The sequence below is a fragment of the Ornithorhynchus anatinus genome, chromosome 8 (assembly GCF_004115215.2).
Source record: "Ornithorhynchus anatinus isolate Pmale09 chromosome 8, mOrnAna1.pri.v4, whole genome shotgun sequence".
Classification (NCBI taxonomy): domain Eukaryota; kingdom Metazoa; phylum Chordata; class Mammalia; order Monotremata; family Ornithorhynchidae; genus Ornithorhynchus; species Ornithorhynchus anatinus.
In genome coordinates this window covers 1686729-1701827 of record NC_041735.1, presented here as the reverse complement: position 1 = coordinate 1701827, position 15099 = coordinate 1686729, and the positions used below count along the sequence as shown (strand labels likewise).

The 15099-nt window shown below is 56.7% G+C and overlaps 1 protein-coding gene across 1 annotated transcript in view; it reads right to left on the bottom strand.

Annotated features, from left to right (window-relative positions):
• The window catches only part of LOC100093104 (dual oxidase 1), a 31088-nt gene that overhangs the window by 9958 nt on the left and 6031 nt on the right, over positions 1-15099 (bottom strand). The window contains exons 9-27 of the mRNA XM_029070612.1: positions 14871-15037; positions 14375-14435; positions 13907-14003; positions 13627-13717; positions 13269-13371; positions 12219-12391; positions 11615-11790; positions 11339-11457; positions 10119-10256; positions 9003-9116; positions 8272-8471; positions 5854-6039; positions 3981-4206; positions 3750-3843; positions 3316-3491; positions 2296-2365; positions 1967-2056; positions 1650-1828; positions 765-995 (exon numbers count right to left, since the gene is read on the bottom strand). Of these exons, the coding sequence (XP_028926445.1) occupies positions 765-995; positions 1650-1828; positions 1967-2056; positions 2296-2365; positions 3316-3491; positions 3750-3843; positions 3981-4206; positions 5854-6039; positions 8272-8471; positions 9003-9116; positions 10119-10256; positions 11339-11457; positions 11615-11790; positions 12219-12391; positions 13269-13371; positions 13627-13717; positions 13907-14003; positions 14375-14435; positions 14871-15037 (2691 nt within the window). The remainder of the gene's footprint in view (positions 1-764; positions 996-1649; positions 1829-1966; positions 2057-2295; positions 2366-3315; positions 3492-3749; positions 3844-3980; positions 4207-5853; positions 6040-8271; positions 8472-9002; positions 9117-10118; positions 10257-11338; positions 11458-11614; positions 11791-12218; positions 12392-13268; positions 13372-13626; positions 13718-13906; positions 14004-14374; positions 14436-14870; positions 15038-15099) is intronic.

Genomic DNA, 15099 nt, shown 5'->3' with positions numbered 1-15099 from the left:
TTACAGAAATGAACAATCAATCACGCTTTGCTTGGCTCGATTCTCTTCTCCCCCCAGCTCTGTCTTCATTTCACACTACTTCCCTTCTTTCTTCCTCCTCCCCTTTTCCCCTTCTCTCCTCCCCGCCCACTCGCCCCCGTCCCCCAAGAGACATGCCCCAGTTCTTGTGGTTCCATCCAGCCGCTCCTGGACTGAGCTACAGGGACCATCGTAGGCGTTGGCTTGGTCTCACAGCCAAAGCTTCTGCCACTGGAAGCTCAGGGGAGGGTTTCTAGGATTTGGACTGAGCAAGCTCTTCCTGTTCCTCCCCTCTCCCAGCTTCCCTTCTCAAGAAGCACATTTCTGAGGGGAGAGAGGAGAGGAGGGAGAGAAAGAGGAGGAGGAGGAGAAGGAATAGTTTCACCGAGCTGTAAACTGTGCCCTCGTGGCAGCCAGGGCTGGATTTACAGCTTCTGGCTCAGCTCCTCACCTCTCTCTTTGGAGCAGAGGGTAACCGCCTTCACCCCCAGCCCTTAGGTCGCAGCCCCCGGTGAGAACAGGGACACCCTCAATCGCCCCAGTCTGGGGAAAGGAGAAGGAGGGAGGAAGGGGGCCAAAGGATCTCACAACCTCCTGGCACGGGGACCCCCATCATCACCAGCCCCAAGGTCTGCTGGGAAAGCCGTTGAGCTCTGGGCAGGGCTGAGGAACAGGGTTTTGGGGATAGGTGCTGCTCTTCACCGGATCCCCCCAGTTACGGTAGCCCCCAGAACCGGTAGCCTTACCGGTGAGCACCACGGCGGTGTAGGCGATGACGCGGTGGAAGTCGACGGCGGCATCGAAGGGCACGTAGCGATTCAGGAAGGTCTCGCGCAGGAAGGTGATGAGGTTGCGGCACATGGTGAGCAGGATGTAGGAGAACATGAAGGACACGCTGGCCGCCGTGCCCCGCGACAAGATGATGCCCACCCGGGTGGTGTCCGTGATGCCCGTGTGGTGCGCGGCATATGCGTAGTCTGGAGAGTGGGGGCCGAGAGGAGGGTCGAGATGGATCTGACCATGGCTGGATGGGGGGGTTCGAGGCCTCCCCCCGTGGGCCAAATCCTGCCCCCGGTCTGTCCCTCCCGGTGGGCCCCAGACACCTCCTTCCCTGGGCTGTCATCGATAATAATGACTGTATTTGTTAAGCACATAATATGTGCCAAGCACTATTCTAAGTGCTGGAGAAAATACAAGGTTATCAGGTTATCCCAGGTGGGGCTCAAAGTCTTAATTCCCGTTTTACAGATGAGGTAACCGAGGCACAAAGAAATTAAGTGACTTACCCAAAGTCACACAGCAGCCAAGTCATTCCCAGTTTGTCCTTGGCTTTTCATGCCCCTAAAGTCCCCCTCCCCATTGCTCCCTGGGGGTAGTTAGACCTCACCCCCCTGGGTGTTGTTCAGAAAAATCCTGCTTCCAGGCTGTCACTGACAGTATGCCCCACCCTCAGGCTGTCACACCTGACTTTTCCCTCTGGGATGCCTGGGTTGTCACCCCAGGCTTTCGCTCAGGCTCGGCCCCACCCGTGAGCCATCATTTCCCCGGGGACTCCACGCCCAGTAAGCCTGGGCTGTCACCAAACTGGCCCCTTGGGGTGCCACCCCCAGTACGCCTGGGCAGTCACTCACAGTAAGCCCTCTCCAGGAAGAGCCCGCTGGTGATGGCGAAGAAGATGGTGGTGCAGGCAATGTGCCGTCGGTAGTTCTCCACGAAGCGCTTGAACTGCTGCACCGCCTGGTGCCAGCGGCTGCGCCGGAACTTCTCCCGCCGGGCCTCAGTGAATGGCCGCGGCTGGAAGGACGTCGCCCTAGAGACGGGCCAGCCATCACCGGCTGTTCCGGGCCCTCCCTGCCCAGCCCGCCCTCCCGCCTCGGCCTCCAGCCCTGTCCCCAAGATGGGTGGTTCCACCCCCTCCGCCCAGGGGATGAAGGGAGGGGAGACTCACTTCTTGCCAAACCTCTTGCGTCCCTCCTGCGGGGGGTCTGAGCTCGTGGGACACTTGCATTTCTGTACCATCGACTGGGGCAGCGGGTCACTGCAGAGAGACTGAGTGAGGGCTTGGAGCGACCCCAGGAAAGGGAGGGGTCTGGAAGGGGCCGGGGCCAGAGCTCCATACAGAAACTCCCACTGCGCCCCTTTCCCCTCTAGGCAAGGGCGCAGGCTGCAGAACCCGGAGCTTCTGGCTTTCTTGCTGGGGAAGGATCCCGGGTTCCCCTGGGCCAGCTAGACCACCCTCCCCACAACCTCTCCCGGCCAGACCCCAACCCCACTCACTAGATCTTCTCCTGGCTGATGAAGGAGACTCTGCGACACAAGTCCTTCACCACCTCAGGGACCTCGACTCCTACAGGCAAGGCAAGGCCGTTCAGCTGGGCGCCCCCGTCCCGCCCTCCATGACTGCCTGGCTTCCAGCCTGGCTTCTCTAAGGGAGCTGTCAAGGCTGCTCACTGCTGGCCAGGCTGCCCCAGTGATGGCCTCTTGGGCCCAAGAGGCGGAAGGACCGGGTCCGGGGGGCAGCCGGCACCATCAGAGGGGCTCGGGCCGAGACTCCTGCGCCTCCCTGGCCCGAATTCCAGTGGCCAGGCACTGACTCTCCCCCTCCTCCCTTCCCCTTCCCTCTGACTGGAGCCATCCCCCTCTCTCTCTGCTTCCCTGACCCGGCGGCGGGTTGCTCCGGCCCAAACGCTCACTGCGACGCTCATAATCCTGGGAGAGGTCGGGTTGGGTTTTGACACGTTCCCGGCAGAAGGCTGAGCCCGGGGTGGGATGGGGCAGGACAGGCAGAGCCAGGCTCTGATGCTGCCCTTTGCCCCCTTCTGTGCTGTGGTGCCCCTGCCCCCCTGCCTTCTTAGACACCACTCCGTCTGAGCTCTGACAGGTGGGTAGGGCCTAGAGGACCCTGACACTCCTTCCCCCTAATGCCCAGCAGCCTAGGCTGCTTCCCCATTTGAGGGGCCTGAACTCTCTCCCCCTACCCAATTTCCCTGCCTCAGGGGAAGGGCTTCAGGAAGTGAGGAGCCAGTCCTCCCGAACTTTGACCCAGAGTTGGGTGAAAAAGAATCAAGGAACGGTTTGCCCACCCACCCCAGGAAGGTACTATTGATCTTGCTCTCCCTTCCTCCATTTCTTCCCCAGTCCCATCACCTCAGACCCCACCACTCGTTGACGCAGACAACAGGCACTACCTCTTACCAGCTGCCCACAGTGATCCTCAGCCCCTGACTCCCCAGCCCAGGGCCTCAGACCCTCAGACTCTTACACCCAGCCACCTTTGTGTCACCCATCCCCTGACACCTTTGATGCAGAGCTGGGTGAAGCGGAGCTCGCTGTCATGGTCACGCAGCATGAAGTGGAAATCCTCCCAGGTCAGCTCCGTCCGGTCCTGGAAGCCGGATTCCCGGAACATGGACTCCACCACCTCCGCCAGCTGAGCCTTGGACAGGCAGTTGTTGGAGATCTCGATGAAGGACCTGACCGGGGCGGGAGGCCAGAGAGATCATGGGCGGCAAGTGGTTGGGAACCAAAGCAGGGGGACAGAACAGACGTGGGGGGCAGGTGAACGTGGGGGCAATCCGGGAGGGGCAGCCTGGGTATGAAGGGGTGCCTTGTGGGGGTGGGGATGGGACTGGGCAAGGAGGAGCAAGGTGGGGCGGCCTGAGAGGGTAGGGGCAGGGAGGGGCAGTCTGGGCAGGGAGGGGCCAGACGGGTGGTCAGGGTGCTGCTCCAACCTCAGCATCCGGATGAACTCATCCTTGGAGATGAGCCCATTCCCATCAAAATCGTACATCCGGAACATGAGCCGGGACTTCTCCTCCGGGGAGCCTGGATCGGGGTTGAGGGAGGGGGTCACCAGGAGAGGAGAGGTGTGTCCCCACCCCAGGAACTGCCCATGGTTCTCCCCCACTGAGACGGCATTGGTAAGCCTCACCCCTCACCACCCCTCACCTCCCACCTCCCACCTTTCATGAAGACCACAAGGATGTCCAGGAATTCGAGGAAGGAGAGGTAGCCGTTGCCGTCCTTGTCGGCCAGGGAGAACATGGACTCCACAAACATGGCCTGGGGCTTGAGGCCCAGAGACTCGGCGAACTCGGCCCGGCTCAGCTCACAGGCCAGCGCCTCCCGCACCTTCTGCGACGAGTCCAGGGGCAGGGCCCCCGCGTCTGCCTGATCAATGTCCAGCACCTGGGGTCAAGAGAGCAGGCCCGGTCAGTCTGGGTGCCGGGGAGCAGGAGGCCAGACTGGCTTGAAACAGGGGAGGGAGAGGCTCCGGCAGGGTCAGGCAGGGAGAGGGACCTAGTAGGTTGAGGGAAACCCTTTCTGGGGATCTGGATCAGGGGAAGCAGCATGGCCTAGTAGAAAGGGCACAGGCCGGGGAGTCAGAAAGACCAGGGTCCTAACCCCCTTCCACCGCTTGTCTGCTGTGTGACCTTGGGCAAGTCACTTAACTTCTCTCTGCCTCATCTGTAAAATGGGGATTAAGACTATGAGCCCCATGTGGGACACGGACTGTGTCCAACCTGAATTGTTTGTATCTGGTCCAGCTCTCAGTACAGTGCTTGGCACATAGTAAGCGCTTAACAAATGTCACCATAATGGCTGGAGGAAACCAGAGGAGGCAGGCCCTCGGGGAGCGGGGAGGGGGAGGGGAGCCCTGCAGCACCTCAGCCCCTAGCCCAAGGACTGGGATGGTTCACCTGACTCTGGCTGGGCCCCTGCCTCCATCTGCCCCTCGGCTCCTGTCCTGCTCCCTCTGCCCCAAACTCCAGCTCACTGCTGATAGCGTCTCTTCATCCCTCCCTGCATCTCTCTCATCTCCAGCCAGTTCCCTCTGTGTTCAAAGCCCCTTCCTATGGACACCCCAGTGTCCCGCCACCCCAGTGTTGGAGGGTGGAGGGGGGCGTCCGGAGCTTGGAACCAGAAGCCTATTTCTCTCTGCTGAGCTTCTGCAGACCCCAGTGGGCCAGCCCTGCTTCTGCTCCTGGCCCTTCTCTGTCCAGCCTCTCTGGGTCCAGGCCTGGCCCCCAGCCTCCACTCCTCAGGAGCCGGCGGGGCCTTTGGATTTGCCCAGGACTCCAGGGAAGGTCCAGAGACCCTGATCGGCTCTGAACTATTGCTCTGGAGATGAGAGCTTCTTGTTGACCCCTCAGGGGACTGTCTCCTGCTGCTCTCTCCCACTCCCCTTTTGGCCTGTGATGGATGTCTTCCCCTGGCCTCTCCCTACCTTAGCCAGCAAGCAGCGTGGCTTAGTGAATAGAGCACGGGCCTGGGAGTCAGAACGACATGGGCTCTAATCCTGACTCCACCATTTGTCTGCTGTATGACCTTGGGCAAGTCAGTTCACTTCTCTGGGCCTGTTACCTCATCTGTAAAATGGGGATAAGAGTGTGATCCTCATGTGGGACCGGGACTGTGTCCAACCTGATTAACTTGTATCTACTCCAGCGTTGAGAAGAGTGCTTGGCACATAGTAAGTGCTTAACAGCTACCATAATAATAATAATTATTATTATTAGGCTGCAGCTCCTGGATGGCTGCTGAACGGGAGTGCCGTGGGCTGAACTGGGCTGAGCTGGGCTGCCAGGGCTCTGGGGCAGAATGGGGAGGGTGCTGGGGAGGAGCCGTGTCCTGGAGCCCATCCAGGAAGGAGTCATTAGGGCTCTGAAAGGGCCAAGCCAGGACCACCTCCACTGGCCACAAGGCAAATGCTTCTGTTCCCAGGGTGAAGCTCACCCACCCCTCTCTCACATCCTGCTCCTTATCACACACAAACACACACACACACAGGCCTGGGCCCTGGCACATGCGCCTTCCCGGCTGCCACCCCCGTGCCTGGGAAAACAGGTGCCTGAAGAAGGTCTCCAGGATGAGGCCTCTCTGCTTGTGGGTCACGGCTGCCCGCAGCAGCTCCTGCTCCCGCAGCTCCCACTCCTGGAAGGGCAGACCGCTCTCCTTCAGGGCCGCCCGCAGGTGGTGTACCAGCTCCTGCCGCTCTGCTTCCGACTTCAACATCAGCACCTGAGACCGGGAGCGGGGGGAGAGAGAGAGAGTTTTTTTCTCAGATGGTATTTGTTAAGCACTTCCTATAATAATAATGTTGGTATTTGTCAAGTGCTTACTATGTGCAGAGCACTGTTCTAAGCGCTGGGGTAAATACAGGGTAATTGGGTTGTCCCACGTGAGGCTCACGGTCTTTCCTCACAGATGAGGTAACTGAGGCACTGAGAAGTTAAAATGACTTGTCCACAGTCACACAGCTGACAAGTGGCAGAGTGGGGATTTGAACCCGTGACCTCTGACTCCCAAGCCCGGGCTCTTTCCACTGAGCCATGCTGCTTCTCTATGTACCAGGCACTCTACTAAGTGCTGGAGTGGATACAAGGTAATCAGGTTGGACACAGTCTTTGACCCATGTGGGGCTCACACTCTTATCCCCATTTTACAGATGTGATAACTGAGGCCCAGAGAAGTGAATTGACTTGCCCAAGATTACACAGCAGACATGTGGAGGAGCTGGGATTAGAACCCGGGTCCTTCTGTCTCTCAGGCCCGTGCTCTATCCACTAAGCCACCCTGCTTGCTGGCCAGGGGCAGGGAGAGGCCAGCAGGGGACATCAGTCCACTAAGCACTGGGGTATATACAAGATAATCAGGTGGGACTCAGTCCCTGTCCCACATGGGGTTTACAATCTTAATCCCCATTTCACAGATGAGGTCACTGAGGCACAAAGAAGGTCATACACCGGACAAGCAGTGGAGCAGGAATTGTGCAGAACACTGTGCTAGTCAATTGAAAGCAGGCAATATGTCTAACATGATTTCTGTCCTCGAGGGATTTATCACCACATCAACTCTGTTGGCCCCAATGGTAATTCTATCCTTCTTGTTTAATTAACACCTATCCTTCCTGCTCCTTTAGAACCTCCCTTCTGTTTGTTCGCTCAGTCTAATTTTTTTTTATGACAATCTTCATTCTTGCCTAATCCCTGTTGTCTTTAAACACTGGTCTCCTGTTCACTCCTTCCCAGGAAACCTATACAGCTGATTCTCCTCTTTATCTTTTCTTCAAAAACCTTCTTTTGAAAAACATTTAAGCCAATAATTGTTTCATTTGAGAAACGCTTGCTTTGTTCAGGAATTTACATTGCTTCTGGAAAGCTTCTGGAAAGCTGCCGGGTAGAATGCTAACCTGATACTCGCCTTGCCCTGATACTCTCTAGCTCAGTCAATGGCCTGTTTTCTTCTAGAGAGGCTTTTCCTTGGAAGGACTTTAAAGAAGCCCATGTTTGGCTAAGGAGTAGGACCTGTCATATCAACATGCTTTCATGGCATATTAGCCTGTGAAAACAACCTGGCATTGGACCGACTGTGCAGAATATGAGGTTCTGAGGGGCCACCATGACAAGCTTTGGATCAGGGGCCTTTCGCTCTCTCCCTCATGACTTTGGATGGTTGGGGTGACTCCCAGTTGGTCCCTTTATTTATCCCTCCTTCCAACCCTAAAGCACTTATGTATATATCTGTAATTTATTTATTCATATTATTCTCCCCCCCTTCAAAGCTTTATTGAAGGTTCACCTCCTCCAAGAGGCCTTCCCAGACTAGGCCACAATCCAGGCACTGAGCAGGCTGGCTGGAGGGAGTAGGGGTGGGAGGGGGCTTAGGGAGCAGGATAGGGGCTGGGAGGGAAGGGGAGGAAGTGGAAAGAAAGAGAGGGGAGAAGAGGGGAGGGGATGGAAAGGAGAGAAAGTCATGGGAAGGGAGAAAAGGAGAGAGGAGATATTTATGGGGTGGGGAGAGAAGCAGGGAAACAAACGTCCGGGAGAGGAGGGGATGCAAGAGGAGGGGAGCTCCTTGCTGATCTCCCAACCTCCTGCTCCCCCCATTTTTCCTCATCTCCCACTCTCTTCTGCATCATCCTGACTTGCTCTCTTTGCCCTTTCCGCCTCCCAGCTCCACAGCATTTTTGTACATACTCATAATTTTACTTATTTGTATTGTTGTCTGTCTCCCCCGCTCTAGACTGTAAGCTCATTGTGGGCAGGGAATATCACTATTGTTGTATTGTACTTTCCCAAGCGTATAGTACAGTGCTCTGCACATAGTAAGTGCTCAATAAATACAATTGAATGAATGAAATGTCTTCCCTTCTAGTTTGTCAGATCGTTGTGTCTGTTTTTGTACTTTACTTTGTATTGTACAGTTCTCCGCGATGAATGAATGAATAAATGAATAAGTGATTGCCCGTACCAGGTCGTACTCCTTGGGGATCTTGAGCAGCAGCGTCCGACGGCCCCGGTTGTTGGACTGGATGAGGTTGACCTGCTGGGGCGGGCGGAGCTGGACGGACCGGAGCACGGCCAGCCTCCCGTCCAGCACGTGCAGCAGTCCGGGCTGCACGTTCAGGAGGACGGGGCGGCTGGGCTCTCGCCGGCCCTGCCACTCCAGCGCTGTGGGGACAGTGGACAGTCAGGGCCCTGCTGGACCGCACAGTTTTCTCTACCATCTCTAGACTTTAATGTCATCACGGGCAGGGCACGTGTCTGTTATATTGTCACACTGTACTCGCTCAAGCGCTTAGTTCAGTGCTCTGCATGCAGTAAACGCTCAATAAATACCATTCATTTGACGGACTGACAGAGTGAGGGACAGGTCCTAGCCCCACACCCTCCTGCCCTCCAGGAACCGCTCCCTCCCTCACCCTTGGGCCTGATCCCTTGTGCTGGGGGAAGTTGTGGGGAGAGGGAGAGTGCCCTAAGGGAACAAGGGAGAGGAGGTCATGGAGGGCCTGGTGGAGGGATGGGGGGACACAACCCACAGGTCAGGGTGCCAGCAAAGCGGGTTTGGGAAGGGGAAGGATAGAAGGAGATAGCAACAGTCTCAGTGCTCTGGGGAGGGGCCTGGGTGAAACCCGGCAGTGCCAAGCTCAAACACCCCTAACACACACACCCCACTCTTTCCCCAGGAGGGCACGAGCTCACCTTCCACACCCTCCACCAGCTTCTCCGACTGGATGCTCTGGCGGGTTTGGTCCTGCAACCTCTGGAAATTCCTCCGTCGGACCCGGGCCACAATCCAGGCGCTGAGCAGGCTGGCTGGAGGGGGTGGGGAGAGGAGGAGGTTTAGGAGACAGGGAGGGGAGGGGAGGAAGTGGAGAGAAAGGGAGGGGAGAAGAGGGGACTGGATGGAAGGGAGGGGAGGAGATGGGAAGGAAGAAAAGGAGAGAGGAGATGATGCAGAGGGTGGGAAGAGAAGAGGGGAAACAAAGGGAGGGGAGAGGAGGAAGCACAAGAAGAGAAGAGTCTACTTGCTGACCTCCCAACCTCCTGTCTCTCCCCACTCCAGTCCGTACTTCACTCCCCCGCCCGGATCATCTTTCTACAAAAACGTTCAGAACATGTCACCCCTGCCCATCAAAAATTTCCAGTGGTTTCCTATCCACATCCATACCAAACAAAAACTCTTCACCATTGGCTTTAAAACTCTCCATCACCTTTCCCCCTCCTACCTCATCTCACTTCTTTCCTTCTACAACCCAGCTCGCATACTTGGCTCTTCTAGTACTCACTATCTCACTGTCCTCTTATCTCACCTGTCTCGCCATCAACCCCTGGCACACGTCCTGCCTCTGGCCTGGAACACGTCCTGCCTCTGGCCTGGAACACCTTCCTCCTCAAATCCAACAGATAATTTATCTCCCCACTTTCAAAGCTTTATTGAAAGCACATCTCCTCCAAGAGACCTTCCCAGACTAAGCCCCACTTTTCCTCATCTCCCACTCCTTTCTGCATTGCCCTGACTTGCTCCCTTCACGCTCTCCCCACCCCGCCCCAGCCCCACAGCACTTATGCATATATCTGTAATTTTATTTATTTGGATTGATGTCTGCCTCCCCCACTCTAGACAGTGAGCTCGCTGTGGGCAGGGAATGTCACTGTTTATTGTTGTATTGTTCTTTCCCAAGCGCTCAGTACAGTGCTCTGCACACAGTAAGTGCTTAATAGATACAAATGAATGAATGAGAGAAGAAGGGAAGCAGAGGAAGGGTCAGGAAGAAAGAGGCAAGCAGAGAGGGGAACTGTACCAGGCAGACGCACCTAGAGGCAGACAGCACAGCGCGCTGATCGTGACTGCAAAACCAAATCCGCTGCCCTCAAAGTAGTCCAGCACGGTGAGGGGCACACAGGAGGGCAGATCTGCACTGGTGAGCTGCCCTGGCTGTGAGCAGGGGTCTCCTGCAAGGAAAGAGATGGGAGTGAGGGCCTGAGCCGGAGAGGAGCTTGCATCAGTCTCCTTGCTGACCTCCCAGCCTCCTGTCTTTCCCCACTCCAGTCCATACTTCACTCTCCTGCCCGATCATTTCTCTACAGAAACCTTCAGTCCATGTTTCTCCACTCCTCAAGAACCTCCAGTGATTACCCATCCACCTCTGCATCAAACAGAAACGCCTTACCGTCGGCTTTAAAGCACTCAATAACCTTGCCCCCTCCTACCTTACCTCCCTGATTTCCTACTACACCCGAGCCCACACACTTTGCTCCTCTAATGCCAACCTGTGCCTGGATCTTGCCAATTGCATCACAGACCTCTCACCCACATCCTGCCTCTGGCCTGGTGTGCCTTCCCACTTCATATCCGACAGACTATCGCTCTCCCCATCTTTAAAGTCTTGTTGAAAGCACATCTCCTCCAAGAGGCCTTCCCTGACTAGGCTCTCATTTCCTTTTCTCCCACTCCCTTCATGTAGTCCCTGCTCTTGGATTTGCACCTTTTATTCAATCCTCCCTCCATCCCACAGCACTTATGTACATAGAAGCAGTGTAGACTTGTGGTTAGAGCACAGTTCTGGGAGACAGCAGGACCTGGCTTCTGATCCCGGATCCGCCACTTGCCCGCTGTGACCTCGAGCACGTCACTTCACTAATCTGTGCCTCGGTTACCTCATCTATAAAATGGGGATTAAGACTGTGAGCCCCATGTGGGATAGGGACTATGTCCAACCTGATTATCTTATACCTATCCCAGGGCTTAAAAGAGTGCCTGGCACACAGTAAGCACTTAACAAATATCATTTTTTAAAAATCCATAATTTATTGATTTATAGTTATGTCTATCTCCCCCTCTAAATTGTAAGCTCGATGTGGGCAGGAACATGTCTACCAATTCTGTTATATTCTACAGTGCATGGCACAAAGTGAGTGCTCTATAAATATGACTGGGAGATCCAGCTCCAAGCAGGACCCTTTATCCCAACTCCCCAGAGTCAGCATCCCCAGCCCACCCCACTCCCTCCAGCTCTGACTTTGTAGTCACTCACCCTCATGCCAGATGAAGACGTTGGGTTGCAGGGCTCCAGGGTCCACGCCAGTCACCGCCACCAGGACATCGTGAAGGGACGTGTTCTTGATCTCGGCGATTTCCGCCTTGGAAAACAGCCTGGGGGGCAGGAGGCTATGGGTGGGGGGCTCGGGCATTGGACAGAGCAGGGTGGGGGGCCATGACTGAGAAAGAAGTAGAGCAGTGGGGACATTCAGCGGAAGGTAGGGGGTCTGGGGCTGGAATTGGGGTGGGGAGCCACCGGGCCAGGACTCACCCGTTCCTCGTGTTCTCAAACCAGTAGCGGTCCCCGTCCCGCAGCCGCACAAACTGGTCGAGGACGATGGCGCTGAAGAGGGGCCCGGGGTCACCCTGGCTCTCCAGGAGGCCCCCGGGCAGCAGCTCTAGCCGGGACAGGTCATGACCATACAGGGCAGCTGTGGCCTCCAGGACCTGGGCCCCGGGGCAGGGGAGGAAGGGCAGAGGTCAGCAGCAAGGCTCACGCCAGTTGGTCAAGGACCAGAGAAGCAGTGTGGCCTAACGGATAGAGCACGAGGCTGGGAGTCAGAAGGACCTGGCTTCTAATACCAGTTCTGTCATCTGTCTGTTCTGTGACCTTGGGCAAATCACTTCACTTTTCTGTGCCGCAGTTCCCTCAATTGTAAAATGGAGATTAACCAATGTGGGACAGGGACTGTGTTCAACACAATTATCTTGTATCAATCCCAGCACTTAGTACAGTGCGTGGCACATAGTAAGCGCTTAACAAACACTACAATTATTATTATTATTGTTATTATGGATGAGGAGAGCCGACTGTGCAGCCCATCCCTCAGCGCTCAACCCTTGGCCACCCCTGGACCCTCCAGCACCTCACTCACCGTGTTGTTCCCCCAGGGAAGCTTGGGGTTGATATTCTGCCAGTGAGTGGGTGGCTCCAGCCCCATGGCGGCTCGGGCCCGGCTGTAGGTCGGCAACCCCAGGTCACGACCCCGCTGCAGCCAGCTCGCCACATAGTCCGCGCGGGAGAACTTCAGTAGTCCCGGCCAGAAATCTGGAGATGGGATTGGGGGGGAGTCCAAGTGGGCCTGGCTTCATCCCAGTCTTAGCCCACTCTGACCCACTGCTCCTTTCCATTCCACTCTGCCTCCTCCACCTTACCCAACCGGGGCCTTCCCGCCTTCAAGTATATCTAAAGAGTCACCTCCTGCAGGAAGCCCTTCCTGATTAACTTCCCCTCCCAGAGGCCTGGAATGGCCCAGTCTTCCAACTTTCAGGCCTGCGAGACAGAGTGGGAACTCTGAGGGCATTGTTGTGGGCTCTGGTCTTGCCCGGAAGCTAATAATTGTTCATTCAGGTCCTGTGCCGCCCCACAGACTGAAAGCTCCCGGAGGCCAGGGCCTTGTATTTCCTCTTTGTGTTTGCCCTCGGGGCCAGTCCTGAGCCTGCACGGAGAAGTCTTCAGACCACATGCGGCTGGTTGGGAAAGCAAGGGCGGAGAAGGAAGAACTCGGAGGTGGTACGGGGAAGTTGAGGCGTGGGAGCAATGCCCCCAGCCCTCCCCAGGCAGGGAGAAGCAGCGTGGCTCAGTGGAAAGAGCATGGGCTTTGGAGTCAGAGATCATGGGTTCAAATCCCAGCTCAGCCACTTGTCAGCTGTGTGACTTTAGGCAAGTCACTTAACTTCTCTGTGCCTCAGTTACCTCATCTGTAAAATGGGGATTAAGACTGTGAGCCCCACGTGGGACAACCTGATTCCCCTATGTCTACCCCAGCGCTTAGAACAGTGCTCGGCACATAGTAAGTGCTTAACAAATACCAACATTATTATTACAACCTGATTCCCTTGTGTCTACCCCCGCGCTTAGAACAGTGCTCTGCACATAGTAAGTGCTTAACAAATACCAACATTATTATTACTATTATTATTACCTCGCAGATCCTCGACCACGACATTGTCCTCGCGCTCGGCGATCTGGGAGGACATGCCCAGCAGCAGCGAGTCCACGGCCTTGGCACTGGGCAGGTTGGGGTTCTGGGCGGGACAGTGGCCTCAGGACAGACTCCGGAGCCCCACGGCCCAGAATCCCCTGAGCTCTGTGGACCTCACTGTCCCCACTAGAAGGGACACTGTCTACCGGAGTCTGGAGACCCCCAGCAAGCCCTGCCTTGCTGGGCCCATGGTTGAGAGACCCACCCAGGCCAGGCCTGGTCTGCTGGGTACAGCCCCACGCCTCCACCCGGCAGCCTGCCCACCCGCTCCCTTTCCAGGCCAGTACCCCTCTCTGACCTGTCGGCTCCAGAAGCTGTTGCAAACACGCAGGGCTGGAGAGACGCTCCCATCCTGGTTGGTGACTTTCTGGAAATGGCAGCTGGCATTTCTGAAATGGTGGGAGAGGGCACTGTACAGATTCCCGAGCTCCCACCCCAGCCCCTCACCCAAGCTCCACCCAGACTGGGGGCGGCCTCCCTGCCCACGGCACTTCCCTGGTCTCCTTCTTTTGGGTCCACAAAGACTGTGGAACCCTGAGACCGGTCAGGGAAGGCAACCCTTCTCTTTCTGCCCCTACCTCAGATAGACGCCCGAGGGCACCATGGTGGAGGAGAACTGAGCCACAGCTGCCAGGAATTCGGGGGAGATACTGGGGTCCAGAAACGGCCGGTATCCTGGGGGTGGTGGTGAGGGTAATAATGTTGGTATTTGTTAAGCGCTTACTATGTGCAGAGCACTGTTCTAAGCGCTGGGGTGGATACAGGGTAATCAGGTTGTCCCACGTGAGGCTCACAGTTAATCCTCATTTTACAGATGAGGTAACTGAGGCACAGAGAAGTTAAGTGACTTGCCCACAGTCACACAGCTGACAAGTGGCAGAGCCGGGAGTGGAACCCATGACCCCTGAACCCTGAGCCTCTCAACACCAACTCCCCACAATCCCCTAGTTCCCCAAGCCCCACTCCCACCGCTCAGTTCCCTGACTTCCCTCTCTCCCTCCCTTGCCCCCATCCCCAGCTTTTCATGAGTCCTCATTCCCCCTCACCTCCATATGGGGGTGGGCTTCTCTGCAGGAAGCTGGGCAGCCATTCATACAGAGCAATGTTCTGTGGTGGGGAGGAGGGAAGAGAGGGGTCAAGAGGGATGAGGTTTGGGGGCTCAAGGTCACAAGAGGTGGTCTAGGACTCTGATGGTCCATGTGATGGACCCCCCAGAGTGACCATGTTCTGATAGCTGTGGAGCTGGGGGCAGGGATCCCTGGGATGGCCACGTTTAGAGGCAGGGGGCTCCCCCTAGGATCAGGTACATGTTTGGGGTTCCTATCCTTTGGGGGCCATTCTCTCAGGGTGGGGGGCCGTGTCCAGGCATCCCTGTATGGTGGGGGCTACTCTCCCAGGCTGGAGGACTGTGTACGGGAGTCCCTGTCCAGTGGGGGCCAACTCTCTGCGGGGACTGTGTCTGGGGCTCCCTGTCCAGAGGAGGCCACTCTCTGGGCCTCAGGAGGTTTTGTCCAGGGGTCCATGCATCTGGGCGGGGCTGACCTGGTAGGTGGCGATGACCCTCTTGCGGGCATGCTGGAACAGGGCCTCGTCCCCCCACTGCGGGTGGTCACGTGCCAGCCGCTTCGCCCACCAGTTGTGGTAGCGGAACCAGAGGAGGCCGAGCGCCTGCAGGAACAGGGCCTCGTTCCCTCGCTTGGCCCCGAAAGCTGCCGGGAAAGAGGTAACAGCTGACCCCGACCCAGCCCCGACCTGAACACTCCCTGACCAC